The sequence below is a fragment of the Halichoeres trimaculatus genome, unplaced genomic scaffold, assembly GCF_033239565.1.
Source record: "Halichoeres trimaculatus isolate MK-OKI-2021-1 unplaced genomic scaffold, fHalTri1.1 fHalTri1_scaffold_6, whole genome shotgun sequence".
Taxonomy (NCBI): domain Eukaryota; kingdom Metazoa; phylum Chordata; class Actinopteri; order Labriformes; family Labridae; genus Halichoeres; species Halichoeres trimaculatus.
The window spans coordinates 18,312,236-18,331,755 of record NW_027437184.1 but is presented as its reverse complement, the minus strand read 5'-3'; the positions used below and the strand labels follow the sequence as shown (position 1 = coordinate 18,331,755).

Sequence of the window (19,520 nt, the reverse complement as noted above, 5' to 3'; positions counted from 1 at the left end):
TCGTCACAAGTGGTTGCATGAATGATGATTTTTTTAATTATCATCATTTACTTTTTTAGATAAGAGAAATTTGCTGTACCGGAGAACCTCGTCATTAAATTTCTTGTGTGGGTTTTCCCAAATTGATTAGTATCCTTGTTCTGAAAAAGTGTTGTAAATAGGAATGAATTCTTGAGAATTTAGGATAAATTTCGTCGAATTGGACCAGTATTTGGTCCCTATTGATGGATATAGCTCTGATGGCTATTGCGCAACTGGTGCTCATGTTAATGAGCAGGCGGGGCTGACTGTGCTTCTGTGCCCCCTCCTCCAACTGAGCGCGTTAAACGGAGCAACCCGAAACCTTAAAATTCCTCCTCACTACCTGGAAAGACAGACTCGCAACCCAGCCCACGTTAGTTGTCCACCCAACTTTCATTTCTACAATTTCAAGTTTTGGACGTCCTGTGGATTTTTGTTCCTATTTTGAGTTTCTTTCTCATGCGCTCCCGCCGGGCACACAAGGTAAAAAAGTAAACATTTAAGATTTTATTATGCTACTCGATGCTATCTATGTTTATGTAAATGCTGGCTTGTGTTGTGTTCATTTGGAGCCACGGTTTTGAAGTTACACTTTCAGCATTTAGAGAGCTTTATGAACCCGTATTACCGTGCGTAAAGTTGAACGGGTGCGCAAACAGAAGTCAGTGGAGCCCTCCGTGCTTTAAACCACATGCTCGTGTAACTCAGACCCCATTTTAACTCTTTCACTGTAAGTGCGACTATGTCCTGCACATGCAGCACTGTAAACTTGACATCACTGCGCTGTTAGGTCTTTGACTTGGACCTCGATGCTACATAGATAAGTTGCGATCAGGTTGTTCTGCTTTTGCTTTAAATGCATTGTTTGTGACAGTGATCTGGAGAAGATCCCTGAAATGTTGGCTTTAACTCTGTCAGGGGCTCTGAAGTATAACAGGCTGATGACATGAGGGAGTTGGGGACTGTTGAGGGAACAAGTGTGCCCACATTTTAGATACAGACATGCAGAACAAGAAACAATTCAGAACTGAACTTGCTCGCTGTAAATACAAGTCAAAGAAACAGCATTGTGGTTTGAAGAGTGCAACCAGCAGTGTTACATCTAGATCAGAGTTAGATTAGTTTATTTCCTCCTCTGAAAATAAATGTGTTGCCCTGAGCACACAGTCAAGCTGAGCGACATAAATCACATGTGTTAGCAAACCTCTGCTGATGGATAGGTTCATGGCTGTAGGTAGGTTATAACTCACCTTGCCTCAGAGGAGTTTGGTGCCTGAGAAAGCCTCCCATGACACAGTTAAGTCAAAGGCTGTTGACAATTTTTTTATTATCCAGATCCCATTTTAAGCCCAATTCAGAGTCACTTCTTGACCTTTCAGATCTTGGTGGCAACAGTTCAGATCAGTTCCAGCCAGTCTAACTTTAGCTGCTCTGGAAGTGGGTCACTAGTGGGATGACTTTCTGACTGAAGTGCTGTACCCTATGCAAATGCACTGATGGGATTGTGTGGAAGCTTTTCAGGATCACAGAGAACCTAGAGAAGACTTTAACATACTAAAGGCTTCAAATTTCCTCTTCTGTGCCGCTCCAGGCTGAGTGTTAGACCATACACTAAATAATACCAGCATGAACTCCTATTACTCAGAAAAGAACAGCGTGGTCTTTGTTTATGAGGAGAAAACAGTTGCATGTGAGGGGATTTTCTGAATTTTAAAAGCTTGAATGGCCAGAAATATTGCCCCAGGGGGTACTGCTGCAGTAAATAGACTGCATGGTAAATATATTATCAACCGGATGATATTAAGATGTTGGGTGATAGTGATAAAAGCTTACTGTTCAGTCTAACTTATGGAGGAATCAAACAGATCAGAGAGGTTTGTTTTGAATGCACAGAAGAAACTAGAATGTATTAATTTTGTTATTTTCTGAGAACAGTTTATGGAGACTACACCAACAGACGGATGAGCAGACATCTTTGCTGTTCTCATCTTGAGGGCATGCTCTCAATGGCATCTTGAGGTGAAATAGAGGTTGAATGAATGAATTAATCTTGAGAATGATTCAACCTTGAATGTTAAAATGGGTGACAGTTCTGTCTGTAATCAGACAGACAACCCACCTTCAAAATTTAATTCTTTTTGCATAAATCATTACAGCTTATTTCACAGGTCTAGCTTGGGATAAGAGGTTGAGTGTACAGATGTTGTTTAACTTCACTCTTTTTTTTATTTTTTAAGCTAGGGATGCACGATATATCAGTACCAATGTCGGTATCGGCTGATGTTGGTCATTTTTTTAACATAGCGTTGGTCGGTGTGGAAAAGTGGGCTGATATTTACTCTGCCAGCCATTTTCAGAGCCTCTTGAACGATCTTCAAGATCCAAATAATATTGTTTTCTATGACTGTGTAAACACCAAAACTACCTAAGAATGATGGACAAGAAAAACAAGTTTGAAGATAAAGGGAGATATTGAAAAAATCGGTCTGCATAACTTTCAGTATTTTCACAGTTTGATCATCTCATTTTGTTTTTGTTTTTTGTTTTTTTTGGTTGTTTTTACCAGTATTGATATCGGTAAATATCAGTTATCAGCCATAACAGCAATATCAATATTGGATATTGGTATCGGCCAAAATTTCATATCAGTGCATCCCTAGTTGAAGCTCCTTCATTAAAAATTGGGCATCAGTTGAGTTCCTCATGCACATCTCCTTTCTACAGCTCTTTTTGTCCATGGAGGAGAGGCTACCATGATATTTTGGGGGGGGTGAAAAAAGACTTTCTGACATTGCTCGAGTCCCTATGTTTGCCAAGTTCACTGTGACCCAGAGAGGTCAGCTTTAAACTGTCACAGTCATGACTGCAGACAACCAGCAAGACTCTCTTTGCTTTGTTTACAAGTCCAGACCAAGAGATAAAATCTGGTTGGTATCATGTACACACAGAGCGTCACTGGAATGGGAACAAATGGAAACTGTCAACAGTAGTGCTCAACACTCCAAGGTTTCATGATGTTTCTTTGTGGGACAAGTTAGACTCACAGAAGTTACATGAAGGTGAAAAAAAAGCTTCAGAACAGAGAGCACACCTTGTTCTTTTCTTTACTTCCCTTAGATTCAGTAAAAACAAGTGATGGAAATGAAGGCAAAGCTGCTTGAGTAGCTATCATAGCTCTTGAAGTGTGTGTGTCCAAAGGAAAGAAATTATTACAGTGTCAAAAAGGAACGTGTGTCCTTAAACCAACTCGCTTTGCACTCCTCCAGCCCACTGCCTTATAAATACAGTTATTTGTTGTACTGGAAACTGCTACTAGTATTACTAAATGTCGAACAGTGTCACATTCATAGCCTGCTTTCATTGGTTCTCAGAATCACACCCCCTTTTCCTGATCATCCACTCCCTCTAAGTGAACAGTAATGCCTTGGCTCTCTTCACATCTTGTCTGTGCTGCGTCTGTTAAATCATTTTGAAGCTGACAGTGGGGCGCTGAAGTCTTCCTCTGTGTGTGCACAAACTTAAGAAGGAATTAGGCTGTCTAAAAGCTTAAATTAGCAGGATTTGTGCTATCTTAATCTCTTTCTTTAATGTACTAATAAGAAGTTTGGTATAATGAAATCCCTAAAAACACTTCCCAGAGCTAATTGGGGTTCACTTTTGCTGCATGTGTGGATAAACAGGGTCACCATGACATTGTACATGTATGCAGCTGCCTCTTTGTGATTATGTAAGACCTTAATGACTCTGAGTAAATTCTATATGCATGCATTTATTCAAGTTGTCACAGTCAGTCAGTAGTCTTCTATATTCTGACCGTGCTTGTGTGTGCATGTGAGTGTGCTGCTTGGAATAGCCAAGCCATGTGATTCTTTCAGATTCTATTTCAGAACGGCAGCCGTCAAACCCGCTGCACTCCTCACAGCAGCTTGAAGAATAGTTAAGAAAGACATCTTTAATCTCTTTCTCTGACACACTTTTAACTCGGATCAACTGGTGACTGTAGGAGTCTTTGAGTAAGTACTTTGAGTTGTTTCTTTTTCCACTTTACAGCAGCAGGTTCCTACAGCTGACACTGGTCTGCAGGATTGACATTGCATGCAGAATCTTAAACAGCTTGTGCTTCATTATGCTTCCTGTTGTAAAAAACAGTTGTTTTCAGTTGTCAGACTTCCCTCAGTTAAAGACGTCCTTATTGGGTCTGATGAGCTGTACTGTGAGAGAATTGGTTTCAACAGTTGTTGCATAACCTCTGTGCCCGGGTCAGTCCAGGGTCATGTCGGCTGCTTTCTTTTGTTTTGATGTGCATGTTTCTGTAAGCACCTCGTGATTTCTCAAGAATAATTTAGAATTATTAAGCATCTATCAATAAAATACCAAACTGCATGGTAGAGTTGCAAATAGGTGATTATGATAATCAGCTACTTATTCATTCAACTGGAATATTGATAATAATATAAGCACGGGTTTAGCAGTCTTACTTCATGACCAATACAATGAATTATTGTTCAACAGCCTTTTTTTCAAATTTCACTTTTTTATTGACCAGAGAACAAAAGACTAATATTCTAAAAAAAAAAAAACAACTTTAACCTTCTTATCGTTGGCATTGTGCAAGCATGCAACTGTGTTGACTAGAATTACAAATAAATATACATATAGTCAATGTCTTTAGTGTAGGTTTAAGAGTGATTTTAATTTGGTATCAGGATCTCTTAAGAACATCATACATTTGTGGATTCCTGCAGATTCTGAAAAACACGAATGTCACATCAGCAGATTAGATTATACTGTATGTAACAAAGTCCTGCAATAATCCTGCACTAATATGTGAGAAAGTGGCAAAGAGAGCCAGTTAAATTGCCCCCCTGCCTAAGATTGCATCATTTAACCCTGTATTGCCAAATGTATCAAAACTAATACATGATTTTCAAATCCCTCTATCTCATCAACGGGACAAATATTTTCTTTAAAAAAGCTGTTAGAAAGCTGTTCTACCCCCCTAAGGATTATCATTCCACTACAAGCAGATGAAGGTGTATTTTTACCTTTTCAAAATGGCTCATGAAATCATCCACACAGGGACATCATTGCTAATTTTTATGAAGTTGGGGTAAGAATGACTATTTTTAAAAGAAAAAAAGTGTTTTCTGCATGGAACATGTAAATGTTTAACAACTTTATTTACAAAAAAATCAAAAACTGGCCAATTTATGACATGTGATACAAAAAAAAAATCACAAACAAAATAAAATGACAATATGTTTTGCAGATTTTGCTAAAAGGGTTAATAAACATCACTGTTTAATCATAGCTCATTCACTATCTGCCATCTGTTTCTGCATCTCTGGGTTACAGGGACACTACCACATTAAGCCTGCTCACTGTGGGCATCAGTACAACAATAGCATACAAATAGAGAGACTGCACTTGTGTAATTCTTTCCACACCATATCTAAAGAACATTCAGTGAGCTTTACTGCTGACACACACCACCAGTCATGATTAATGATACCGTGCAAACAGTAGTGACCTCTCCAACATTACACTGCAACTACAAGTAGGAGAGGCTTAATTTAATGTCCTCTCAATGTGTTGTTGTTGTTGCATTTTCATTATAGTGGACAGCACAGTGCAACTGCAGTCCTCTGTTTAAGTGACTCATCTCAGTGATTGCCCTCTGGAAAACAAGAAAGTGTGATCTTTGTTTATTTCTTTCTTGATACGCTGGCATGGACACAGCTATGGTTGGAAACTTGTATCTGAGCCTAAATTTTTTCTTCAAGGAAAAGAGAGGCCCTAAGGATGTCACCTCAGCTTACCCTCAAGTGGAAGTTTCCATTAAGTGTGACATGACTGTGGGGCTGTCCACATGACCCCTCTGGGTGTATCTTCTCTTGTCAGTGGGTTCTGGAGAGGTGTCACTGTGGAAGTGGGTCACAGTGTGATTGCTCCTACATGTCACTCAATCAGCTCTTAGTTTATTTGGCAGGGGAGATTCAACTTGGCATGTGCCAAACAAGCAGATTGACAATTTTATACCCCCTCTCTTCTCTTGTTTCCTCAGTTTTATTTCTCCATAACAGTTTTTTTCTTTAAATATCAAGTATTCCCTTTGGTATGTGAGCTCAGCACTGGGGAATGTGCATGAGGCATTGGACAGAGTACTGACCCCAAGACTCCTCCAGTAATAATAAGAAGCCTTACATCTGTGTTTGGCCTCTGGAGGGAACTATGATCACTCCTATCTTTGTTTATGAACGTGCACTACTCCACTGGGTTTTATATTTTTGTTTGCTTTATCTGGTTAGCACAGAGAACAGTGGTGGACTTTTCTTGTTTTTGCAGTGCGACCCTCAGCAGGAATGAGTGTTAACACTGGTAGGTTTTGTTTCCTCCGCTGTGTGTGGGAGTATCCTCAACCAAGTGATGAGCCTCCGCTGCATGCTTCAAGGGAGTGTTTCTGTGTCGTGAGTTATGATTCTCTTTGTTGGTGCTGAACAGCCTGTTCAAGGGCCCTGCCTCCTCTCCTGTGAGTTGTAGCGTTATGTAACATGTGTCTGTGACATGAATAAGATGGATTATCCCTATAGGCCCTTGGTTTTTTGGCTAACAGTCACACATTGTGGATTCCAGTTGAGTTATACAACACCCAAAGAAACTGCTCTACTTACCGAAAGTTTGTGGAGGACAAGTGAACCCCCTTTGCAAAATGTGTAGCACAAACTGCTGTGTGTTCAGTATTTATTGATGCCACTTTCATTGTAGCCGTGCAGACTTCTGCACAAACTTAAGTCACTGTAAAAAGGAATCAAGCATGGTACAGACCACTTTTGGTGTATTTTGTATAAATAAAAGAAAATTTCTAAAGTATAGTTTTTAAAAAAAAATCTGTAAACATGTAGGGTAAAATCATGGAATAAAAGCTTTAGTATAAAAGTGTATCTTGAGCTGGGGAAAAAAATGAAGGACTGTGAAGTAGGGCCCATTATGCCTGTCACCGATTAATCAACATCAGCCAAAATGTAGCCGATTATAAAAAATTTTGCTCCGCGGAGATTCTATCGGTCCTGCTCCTGTGTGTTGGGCTGCCCGCTGCCCAAGTGCCTAGCCCCTCCATCCACCATTATCTAATGTAAGACTATAATACAGCGTTTTAACGTCACGAAAGTTGCTTTTTTGGGAGATTAACAGAGATAAATGCTACTGTTAATTCACACATCCACCTTTATCTAATGTAAGACTATAGAACGACATTTTAATGTCTTGTAAGTTGCTCATTGTGTGTTTACAGTTTGACTTTTTTTCTACTTACTGTGTTTAAAGTTTGACTTATTTATTTAAGGTGTTTACAGTTTGACTTCTTTATTTTTGTGTTTACAGCTTGTTCTTATTCATCATTGGTTTACACTACAGTTCTTGTGTTGACAGTTTTATAATTAAAGTTCCTTGTTTGAAATTAATAGTGTTCTGTCTCTGTCTTGAATCATATGGGTATTATAATAATTTGTGTACATATACAGTATATATCCTGTGTATATCAATGAATTTGTTATATATATCAGCCGATATATCGGATATTGGCCGATATATCGGATATCGGCTTTTTTTGCCCCCAGTATCGCTATCGGCATCGGCCCCAAAAATCCCATATCAGTCGGGCTCTACTGTGAAGGACTGATCACCTCTTGCAGGCTGTACCAGAATCAGGGTACTCTGCTTAAGTCCGCTTTCTTACTTCCTAAAGCTAATTTCAAGGGTTTTTGATTGGTTATTAAGTATTTAAAAACTGAACTGATGCGGTACAAAAAAATGGAAGGCCAGACCATAAATGATTTCTATAACTAACACCGTCTCCTTCTGCCACAAGTCAAAGGAATTTCCCACACATCAAGAGCAGCTTTGATGACATTTTTCATAAGCAATTTTCAAAACCAGGGAATAGTTTAATAATGTAAAGACAGCAGGGTGTTTTTTTGTTCTGAGAACCTATTTACAAGTGTAAAGGATAGAAATAGCATTAGCTTTGTTACTGTAGCTCTTAAGAGGATGACTCCTTGGATTGGAGTCAACTATAAGCATGAGAAATTGATATCATTGTTCCTTATTTTGTCTCCCCTTTGCCTCCCATCAGGGTGTCTGTGACCTCTCCCCCTCTCCCCTGTGACCTCAGAACCCCAGACGTTCTTCTCCCCCTCCCCTCCCCAAGGCCAGACAGACATCCATGGCGCTACAGAAGCTTCTGGGATTTGGGAAGCAGCTGCTGAGAGTGAAGGTGGTGAACTGTAACACAGAGGACTCTCGTCTGTCCCGATGCTTAAATACTTTTGACCTGGTGGCCCTGGGTGTGGGCAGCACGCTGGGTGCTGGTGTCTATGTGCTAGCTGGTGCGGTGGCTCGAGAGAATTCCGGTGAGTCAAAGTTAAAGTTTCAGTGCGTGATGGGAAGATATCCCTAACCCAGCTGTGAATTCTACAATAATACAATTATACTCCTGTCTCCCATAGGTCCTGCTATCGTGTTGTCTTTCCTGATAGCAGCCCTTGCCTCTGTGTTGGCTGGTCTGTGCTATGCTGAGTTTGGAGCTCGTGTCCCCAAAACTGGCTCAGCTTATCTTTACTCCTATGTGACTGTGGGGGAACTCTGGGCCTTCATCACTGGATGGAACCTCATCCTCTCCTATATCATTGGTAAAAAAAAAAAAAAAAAAAAAAAAAGAGGCAGTTTTTCATTTAAAGAATGGAATCAAAGGCTAGGTAAGAATGAGGCAACTGCTTTTTCTTCATCACAGGTACCTCCAGTGTGGCTCGTGCATGGAGCGCTACCTTCGATGAGCTGGTTGGGAAGCGTATAGAGATGTTTTGCAGAGAGTACATGTCCATGAATGCCCCAGGTGTCCTAGCAGAGTACCCTGACATGTTTGCTGTCCTTATCATTATCACCCTCACAGGTAAGAGGACTTTTTCTTTCTCTCCCGATCTCTGTTGATCTAATCTCTTGGAGATTTTAATTTTCTTGCCCTCTCTGTCTTCATCTCCTAGGCCTGCTTGCATTTGGAGTCAAAGAGTCGGCCATGGTGAATAAGGTCTTTACCTGTATCAACATCCTGGTCTTGTTGTTCATGGTGATCTCTGGCCTGGTCAAAGGGACTCTGAAGAACTGGCAGCTTGACCCTGAAGAGATCCTACATGCCAATCATACCCATAATTCCAGCCTCAAGTAAGGCAGTCACATTCACACGAACAGTCACATTCTCCACTCTCATGTATCTCTGAACAGATTCTCAGTCCTTAAAAGCCTCCGTCACTTAATAGCTTAATTTTTTGAGATATTCCTGAGATTTGGTGAACTTGGCCCCTTAGATGAAAAATCCTTCCCTCTTTTCTTTTGCTCTTCAGTCTGACAGACATCCTGCCAAGCAAAGAAAGGCTAGGAGAAGGCGGTTTTATGCCGTTTGGTTTCACAGGCGTCCTGTCGGGAGCCGCAACCTGCTTCTACGCCTTTGTCGGATTTGACTGCATCGCCACCACAGGTCAGTTGTTAATCCATAAAACCAGAGGGCGCTCATTTTTTATTCAACTTTGTTCCACTTTCCAACTGCCTCCTGGAAATGTTTAAGTTTTGAGGAGGGGGTTGTAACTGAATCTGCAGCTGGGACCATTTCAGATCCTAGCTTGTCTAAACTTCCAGGAGTGTTACATAAGAGGGGCAGGGCAGTTGAGTGCATTTGGCCTAGTTTCTCCTTTGGAAGAATGCCAAGGGCTGTTTTGAGGTTAGGGATGCAAATCATGATGTGAACCTTGGTTGTTCCCCAAGTTTTTTCCTTGACTGTGTAAATCTGCACCCTTGAATGCTTGAGTCCTGACATGCATGTAGTTTTGTGAAATCGATTCAAGGCTCCATGCATGTAATTAAAAGAAGGTTTCTTTAGCTAGCCTTCTCTCTGGCCCCCTGTGTTTCCCACCCCTCTTTTTCCAGAAATCTAATTGGCTGATGGGCTGTTAACTTTGAATGATTGCATGAGTTGAGCCTGCTGGGGCAAGCCCGTCACACACACTTTCAGCCTGTCCAGAAGCCACTATATCATCTGTCTCTGTGTGAGTGAGTGTTCTGGCTAACCCAGACTCAAATTGGCATGAAGCCCTAAGCCCACCTCTTCACACACACATGCATATATACTGACAAAGGCACACACATGCATAACTAAGACCACTGACGTACTCCTGACCCCAGACCTCCTTATAATGTGGGCCAGTCCGTGTCTGTGGCCTGTCGTGATTGGTGGTGTAAGAGAAAGTCCAGACAGTGCTAAACAAACTCCATCATCACAATGTGATTTCACTGCAGAACAAGACGTGAGTGTTTGCCTGAGGAGCTGTGTTGCGTAACCACCTGCAGCTGAATGGCTGTTTTTTTTCAGTCTTGTGGGTGCGCAGGGAAAATAAGCTCCTTGTTTGATTTGTTGCAAAATACCTCCGAAAGTTACTCAAATACACGTCTGCTTAGTTTTCTGCTTTTAATGGAATTCTGCAAATGTGCCCAAAAATGGACTGGTGTAAAAAAATTCACAATGTGTCAAACCTTGAAATATGAAGATTGAGTTATTAAGAATGAAAAGTATGTTTTACTGTTTACTTTTATTAAGGTCTATATAAGGACGCCAAAGTATAAAAAAAAAATTTTCTACTTGATACAAAAGCACTTTGTTGTAATCTAGACTATGTCTGAAACCATGGATTATTTTCGTAATTGATTTATCTGCAGATTATATTTGAGATTAATCAAATAATCCTTTAATCTGTAAGTTTTAGAGAGTGGTGAAAAAGGCTGACCACAGTTTCCTCAATTTTTTTATTGACCTCAAATTACTTCTGCAGTCAAACCAAAAGTTCAAAACCAGAACTGTTCCTTCCACAAAATGACCTTAAAGAGTAAAAAATGTTATGTTTGAAAGTTATCAAAACAATAAGTTTACAATTTTACTTCACTTCTCAGTCACTTAATAATAGAACATGGCGTGAACTGGGATGCTAAAACTCAGAGTGCAGAAAACACCTGAAAATGCTAACACTTAAAAAGGATGTTTTAGTCATAAATCCAACGACTGATAATGCTGATTAAAATATGGAAAGATTTCATTTAACTTGATTAAACTGACTCTGTTTATTGTCTGTCCTAGGGGAAGAGGTGAAGAACCCCCAGAGAGCCATCCCCATCGGCATTGTGTCATCGCTGCTCATCTGCTTTGTTGCATATTTTGGTGTTTCTGCCGCCCTCACCCTCATGATGCCGTACTACCTGCTCGACAGCAACAGCCCTCTGCCTGTAGCCTTCAACTATGTTGGCTGGGGCGGGGCCAAATATGCCGTAGCTGTAGGATCTCTCTGTGCTCTCTCCACGAGGTAAGCAGTTACACACACCTGTTGTCCTGCCATTCTGTTTAAATGCATGCACATGGTCTTCACTTTTTTTATAATAAACACTGATACAAACACACACACACTCACACTCACTTAGGGAGGGTTCTGCTTATGTGTTCGTGTGCCTGTGCTAAGGTATACATAACTTCTGAGGGCATTTGAGCCTGTACTAAAAAAAGAGCGCTACTGAAAATACGTGGTACCATCAGAGTAAGTTAGAGATGATGTAACACTAGCCCACGTCACCAAAGACCAATGCAAGCTGCATTTTTCACAATAGCTGTCCCTGAGATGGTGTACTATGAATCAAACTTTATTTGGCAAATGCACCCATATCCCATTTCTTTTTAATAAATGACTTCGATTTGGTTTAGACTTCAGGTTTGATGACTTGACTACAACACTGACTGTCAGGTTGATGGGCTTGAACAGCTGCACCCTTTGTTTTAAGTATCTTCTCACACTCGTGTCGTCTTGTCATGACTTTTCTTGTGCTCTACAACATTTTTAAGTTGGAAATGAATGCAAATGTGCTTTATGTTCACTGTTTAATGTTCCCTGTATTTGTGAGCTCTGTTAACATGTTTCACGGGATTCTTGTGGGTGTAAGTGTGGATACTATATATCCTGGTCTTCCCCCCTGGTAGCCTGCTGGGTGCTATGTTCCCTATGCCTCGTGTGATCTGGGCTATGGCCGAGGATGGGCTGCTTTTCAAGTATATGGCCGTCATCAGCCCTCGCACCAAAACCCCAATAACTGCAACCCTCACCTCTGGCATAGGGGCAGGTGAGACACTAACACGCATGTTCCAAAACAGCATCCACATTCACTGAGGCTTCTTTTCATGCTACTGGGCTGAGCTGCACCAGTTTGTTTATACATACAAGGTCTGTTTATTGCTATATATTAAAAATGTTTTAAGAAACTTGCCAGATATCAGCGCCGCAGCATGAAAAAAGCATCACTAACTGTCTTTGATCTTTCCTGGTATGTCTTACATGACAAGGTGTCCTTATTTATCAATGGCAGAGAAAGTCCAGATTGTAGGATCACTCTTCTGACTTGTTTTATTATGTTTTATAACAAACTTAAGAGTTTTCCACCTGCATCTTAGTGGTGTTGTATGAAATAAAAGGTCCCAAACTAAACTGCATGTCAACGTAACAAAAGGATTTCACCCAGGGGAGGGCGAGAACAGCATGTGTAGCACCATACACGTGCTTTTTTAGGGAGTGAGATCTTGCATGCTAACGTGACAGTGTATTTCAAAGCAACACACCCCTGCCACTCCAGAGCAGTCAGTTTTCCAGTCCTCCAACCCAAATCCAAACCTCCTATCTTGCCAGCTGTGTAAGTCTCCTGTTGCTAATCCTTCCTCTTTCCTCTCCCCTACTGACCTACTTCAATTCGTCCTTTCCTCTTTTTTCCCAACCCGACACCCCAAACTTTCATCCCTGTCTTTTGACCTGTGCCTACCCAAGTCTGTTGGGTTCCATGTTCCCCCTCCCCCGTATCATCTTTGCCATGGCTCGGGATGGCCTGCTCTTCTCCTTCCTGGCCCGTGTCAGCGAGAGGAAATCCCCAATTACATCCACTATCACCGCTGGGGTTCTATCTGGTAAGAAGAAAGGAGAATCTAAAAAAAATGAAGGCAAGGAAAAAAAGAGGAGGGACTGAGGGGTAAAGACTACTGAGGTGGGGCAGATAGAGGAGATTTAACTTTTAGTTGATTCTTAGAAAATGAACTGTCTTGAGGAAGTTATCAATACTTAATAAAATTACACAAATCCAAACAGAGAGTGTAAGTGTATTGAGTTGTTACAGGTTCTTTTCTGAGCGAATGAAAATGTACCATATCTAAACTAGACACAGTCTAAAGACATGCTAGTCGCACAATGGAAAATAGCTTTGGTTCAAGTTAAACGCTGCTAAATGCAACAGCAAAAATACATTTTTACATGCTGGAAATTTTACTTCAGCTTGATATCAAGCTAGCATATGTTAAATAGAGACACAAGTGCTTTAGCTCAGCTGGTTAGCTTTGTTGTTGCACTGTATTAATTTATTTTTTTACTATATTGAATAAAAGTTAATAAAAAGTTATGGTACACAAAGCTTGCTCAAAGGACAACCAAAAAATGCTACATTGCTAATGCTGAGCAGGGTAGGTTTTCAAGATTTAGCGTTTTACTTTAGCTTATCAACAAGCTAGCATATGATCCTCTAACGATAAATTGTTGTATTGTGGCACCTGTGGGGCTTATGTACTGCATGTCTCTTTTTTTTTTTTACATTCCAAAAACATTTTTATAAACTGTTCACACAAGGTTTACATCCATGCAAGGAACTTCTCGAGGGAACACTGAGATTTGGGCCCATTGCTGTTAGAAATGTGCTAACAAGCTCATATGGACAGTTCTTGGTTGCTACTGTTAAGCAAGTACATTGTCATCATAGTAGTGATCAGTTCTGTGTGTTAGCAGGGCAGTGTATCCCAAAAGGAAGAAAACTGGTTGCTGGTCATTCATCTAACGCTTCCTTTTTTCTCTTTCCTGTTCTTTTTTTTTTTTTTTTAAAGCTATCATGGCATTTTTATTCGAGCTAAAGGACCTGGTGGATCTGATGTCAATAGGAACGCTGCTGGCCTATACGCTGGTGGCTGCTTGTGTCCTGGTGCTGAGGTCAGTGAGGGGACGCAAAGTTTCATACTTGTTACAAGTTTTTGAAAGGTTATCATTGTACAAAAAATGGACTTCTCATTGGCCTGCAGCCAGAGGAGCAGAGTAATTTTAAAATGATGGAGTTGGTCCAGCTTTAGGCTGAAACCCAATGTGATCACCTACCTTCAGCTACATATAAATTGTCTTTTTAGAACGTATTAAGACTGAATGCAATGTCTTTTCTAATGAAATGAAACACAGATTATAAACATCTAAACTCTGGTTTTTATTGTTGATGGCAGCAAAAAAAAAAAATTATTGGTACTTCTTTCAAACTAATTTATTCTGCCCTGGTTCTGTAATACACCCTCTTCAGCACTGTATCAGTAAAAAGGACTATAAACCTCTTAAAGTCTTTACTTTCTTAAACATCATGGAAAAACAGTTGGATCTGTGGTTGTTCAATTGTTACAGATACCAACCTGAACAGCCCAGTCAGGTGTATGAGATGGCTTGTACCCAAGAGGAGGGAGAGATGAGTGATGGCATCAGTGTCCCCAGTATGGGCATCCTGCCCGGTGTAGAGGAGAGGTTCAGCTTCAAGACCCTCCTGTTCCCAGATAACAATGAGCCATCAGCACTGTCAGGCTTCTGTGTCAACATCTGTGCCTCTGCGATGGGTAGGTGTTAGAATGTCTTTGAGTTGGTAAAGACTAATGGATGACAGTTTTACATAGTCTTAAATTAGGAGTGGTGCACAGATAAATTAATATGTTCATAAATTTGCCTCTGCAGGGACATTGATTCTTGTATTCAGTGTGCTGGCAGTGCAGGGTGGCACTGCTTCCTGGAACATTCTGGCTCTCAGTGTCATCTTCATGGCGTGCCTCGTCCTCACCTTTATCATCTGGAGGCAGCCAGAGAGCAAAACAAAACTTTCCTTTAAGGTTTGATTCCTAAAGCTTACTTTGTGTGAGGTTGTTTTGCATTAAAACAACACTTGAAGCTAATCTTTCTTTCTGGGGATTTTTGTCTTATTTAGGTCCCACTTCTACCCTTCATTCCAGTGATCAGCATGTTTGTTAATGTTTACTTGATGATGCAGTTGGACAGGGGCACTTGGATACGCTTCTCCATCTGGATGGCTTTAGGTGTGTAGTTTTCATTTCTTTCATTATAATTTGCTTTTTGGGGGGCTTAAACTGGCTCCCTGCATACCAAAATTTCATAGATCTTGCAGAAGAAGACTGTCTGAAGTTAAAGCTTCACGTGAGCTTTTAAGTGTTGTTGTGTCTTCCTGTCTTTCACACCTCAGTAAGGTTTATAGCAGGGGTGGCCAACCAGTCAGAGACCAAGAGCCACAAAAATTACCGTGGTACTACAAAGAGCCACATCACACACACACACTTCCTCTCACACATCAACAAAAGGACATGAGATGAAAATCAAAAGATTTCCAAATTTTTAAGTGACATTTATTGCGTTTGTAAGCGTGTTTCAATTTGTACCGAGAGCCGTGTCAAAGACAAATTTTTGTTTTGACTGCAGAAGAGACAAAGTTTCATCCATTTATCTAGATAGCTATGAGCACATGTGCGATGTAGAGAAAAGAAACTGAAACTTAAGTATCAATCTCATCACCCAAGTATTGATCAATACTGATCACAACATCAATATATCAATATTTTAGATTGATTGGTACACCCTTACACATAACAATAATGAATGGATCAAAGAGCCACACACAGAAAGGCAAAGAGCCGCATGTGGCTTGCGAGCTGCAGGTTGGCCACCCCTGGTTTATAGTAAAACTAATTTTTAACATTTAAGATTAATAAACACTGTATACCACTAAAGATGACAAACAAAATGGATGATTTTAGCTCTAGTCTTCCCACACAAAAACAGACCTTAGGTTTGAAAAATTAAAGCAATGTTGTAAAGCAATGCTGTTTGTTGGTTTTCTGTTTTAGGTTTAGTGATCTACTTTGGCTATGGCATCCATCACAGTAATGAGGGAAACACAGCCCGCTCATCCCCAGAAACAGAGCTGGACGGTGATCGTGAATTAGAGGCCACATCACCAGAAAAAGAGGCATTCCTGCTCTACGGAATTGAAGCCAGGGAAGAGGATGATGGAGAGTTGTAGGAAACTTCAGAATATGCTACTTACATTTCAACCTGCCCTGACGCCAGTCTGTCTGTGTAAGACTATTTTTGACAGCACAACTCCCAGTCTCTCACTGGTTGTTCCTCCCTTTGAAGGAAGTTTTGGTGAAGAGCCTTGACCTAAAATCCAGAAACCTGTGACTTCCTCCCTCAACTGCCGGGCAGAACAACAGGATCTTTGAAGTCCTCATTGACATGTTCTGTTTCTTAAGTATGGTCTAATAGGTTTGCCACCTCTTTTGCTTGGCCTTGAGCTTTAGCTGCTTGTTATCTCGCACAGACTAACCGTTGGGGGCTGGGCTCATGTTGAGCACATAAATGATGTCTGTGTTTCAGAGGGGTTCCAGGAGATAACAAGATTTGTTTGCCCTCATGATAAGTCAAAGTTATTTCTCTGGAGAGTGTCTGAGTTACGCTCATGGCAGTAGGACTGTGTGCACATGTGGTAACAGCTTTTGTTGGGGTGCCAGTAAATCCAACACTAGTACACTTATCTTTCTCTAAAATCAGAAAAAATCATTACAGAGTGGTACATTCTGCCAAACCCTTTTCCAATTCTTGTGCAACTTATTATTGAAATGCCTTTGAACAGTCTGACAAGTGAGTGCTTCACAATTCTTCAACTCACTTGGTGTGTCAGGAGTGTAATTTCCCTTGTTGACAACCAGAAGTGGCCGTTGGGCCAATAGCTGCACATGTAGCTTAGTGGGCCAACAGGAAGCTGAAGCTTACAGTTTCCACGAGTCCAATAATAAGCTGAAAGTTTTGTAGTAATACCATCTGAGGTCTAACACTTAACTTGCAAAAGTAAAGCTTGGCATCCTATTGTTATGGTGTATTATTACACCATAAATGGGAGGCAGTTTTGGTGATTAATCCAAGGATTTGGCTGCAAATTATGGTTTGGAAAGTGCTCTACCAATACAAAAGAACAACATATCCTGTTGCACTTTGAGACAGTGGGAGACATTTTGTCTTAAGCTGAACACAAAGCTTCTCAAAGCCGAAATTTCAGAATAATCAAATTTAATTAGGGGGAACCTGGTTTACCATCTTGGTCATCTTACTGAAACACTTACTTATACCCGATGCAGTTGGTCCAGAGATTTGAGATCTGGAATTGTGATACATGCTGAACATTATTTGAGGATAATGACAGCTAATGAATGTCAGGGTCACTTTAGATGACTGATTTGTCACAGTGCTGGCTGCTGTGTGCCTCTTCCATCTGTGGCTTTTAACAGTATTTTTTTTTCTTAGTATCTCTTGTTTACTTTTCAATTTGGATTAGTTGTTTGTGTTCAAAATTTATATAAAACCCTCTTGAGTGAGTATTAATGTCTTTTTTATTATCTTAGCCCAACATATTATAATTTTTACACTTCCCAGATTAAGAATCTGAGTCATTTGATCAATAGGACACGTCCACAAACAGTTTTGCAGAGCTTAACCACATTTGATCAGTCATGGATTCCACTTGCAGGAGCAAAATAATGAGCATCTTAGTCTTAGTAAATTCTCATATTCTTTTTTTTCCCCCAAAGATTCACTTCAAGCCTTCTGCTAACTCATAACACAACTCGAGGCAAGGCACAGCTTCCTTTAAATCCTTTAGCTCATCAATGCTAAGCTGATGAATAAAATTTGTTCATAGGTAGATGTAGTGTTTAATCAAGTTTGTGTATATAAAGAATTGTTTATTTTCTCAGTAAATTATTTGTAAATTGTAGAGAAGGCTTTTAGTGAGTTGGCTTGTTTGTGTCTGATATGTGCGCTGTAATTGTGTTTACATACTTGGTTAATGCTCAGGTTTGGCAAAATCGCTGCCTTTACCTTTTACTTATCTGTGTAACATAAAGTCAGTTTATAAGAAACCATTGTAGTACAGCCATGTTTCCTCAGTTTTATAGTGGACACTATGATGCTGCTTTTTAGAGGATTTAGTAACATTTCAAGAGGTTGTTCTAAATTGATTTGCTTCGGTAAACTGTTTAATCCACAAAACCAATATGTAATTTTACTAATTATTAGACAACATAAAGCAGATGGTCAAACAAATGTAAAAGCCAGGTTACCCTAGTTTATTTTTGTATATAAAAATAATAATAAAAATAAAAGAAAAATGTAGTTTAACTGATTCCTGTTTTTGTTTGTTTTACATGTCCATGGTAGAAAGTATTCATTCTGTGCCAATGAAATTAACAGTGTAAATGGTTCTAATTGTTGCAAAGGGATTCATGGGTTTTGAACATCTGTAATCTAGCCAGGACCTAATCAGACATTATAACACATCATAGTGTTTACTATTAAATTACTATATTATTACTATACAATATAAAAACATGTATACATGAAGAGATGACAAATGCCTCTTTCTCACTCCAAGAAGCTTCTTCAAAATAATAGCTTTACCTTAACAATCATTTGTGTTGACATCCAAGCAGTTTTAATGACTGTCTGCCTGATTTTTATATAATTTTTGTATCTTTTTGCAGTGATCACACCCCCTTTGTCAGATTCCCTGATTGTGGTCTGTTTTTGTTTGTGTTTGAAATGATGTGAAAATATCAGAGAGTACAAAATGTCTTTTTCCCTCCAGTCTGTCATTTAACGTTTCTCTTTTAGTTCAATCTCTGCCCCTTCTTTATTTTTACTTCACATTTCCTGCTTAACGCACAAAACTGCATCAACAAATACTGAATTCTGAGGACATACAAGCATGGTTTTAGTTAAATTTGCACTTGTAATGGCTAAAAGTCACCAAGACAAAAGATGAAATCAGTCCAGATGAAAGCCATGAGAAGCTTCTGAAGGTTAGCCTTCAGAAAAGTTATTTGGTCAACCTCGGTTTCTCTTAAATATTAATAGGACACTGTTTTTCAGCGTATGTGTATTATTATTTTGATAACTGGATGTGGCGCCATCTGCTGGCGATGCCTGTAACGTCGCCAATTAAAGGTATTGATTAGCTAATCTTTTACTCTTCCTGAGTGGCGCATAATTTTTTTTTTCTTTTTTTTTTTTTTTTTTTTTTTGAAAAAAAAAAGAAGAAGAGGAAGAAGAAATTTTCATAACTACATTTAGAAGCTTAATCATCCCGAGGTAGCTGAACGGTGTTCCTTTTATTCCTAATTCACCCCTGCTTTGCCCACTTTGTGGATTTCTATTTGTGTCACTGTACCTTTGATGCTCTTCTCTTGTAAATAAAGTGAGCTTTTCAAGATCCAGACTTCTCCTCGAGCATGTTGATAT

At 39.9% G+C, this 19,520-nt stretch overlaps 1 protein-coding gene across 3 annotated transcripts; it reads left to right on the top strand.

Moving 5' to 3' along the window:
- The first annotated feature begins 316 nt into the window (after positions 1-316).
- Positions 317-19,413, top strand: slc7a1a (solute carrier family 7 member 1a). 3 transcript variants are annotated; one of them, XM_074673160.1, is made up of 13 exons: positions 317-504; positions 8,153-8,429; positions 8,526-8,708; positions 8,810-8,968; positions 9,060-9,237; positions 9,417-9,550; positions 11,198-11,420; positions 12,921-13,057; positions 14,018-14,120; positions 14,574-14,779; positions 14,895-15,046; positions 15,142-15,250; positions 16,073-19,413. In XM_074673160.1, exons 2-13 carry the CDS (start codon positions 8,243-8,245, stop codon positions 16,246-16,248), a joined length of 1,947 nt encoding a protein of 648 aa, XP_074529261.1. In that variant the 5' UTR covers positions 317-504; positions 8,153-8,242; the 3' UTR covers positions 16,249-19,413. The 3 variants fall into 3 exon arrangements, with proteins under 3 accessions (XP_074529261.1, XP_074529259.1, XP_074529260.1); XM_074673158.1 differs by lacking the exon at positions 12,921-13,057 and adding an exon at positions 12,086-12,225; XM_074673159.1 differs by lacking the exons at positions 317-504; positions 12,921-13,057 and adding exons at positions 3,922-4,034; positions 12,086-12,225.
- Positions 19,414-19,520: the final 107 nt, after the last annotated feature.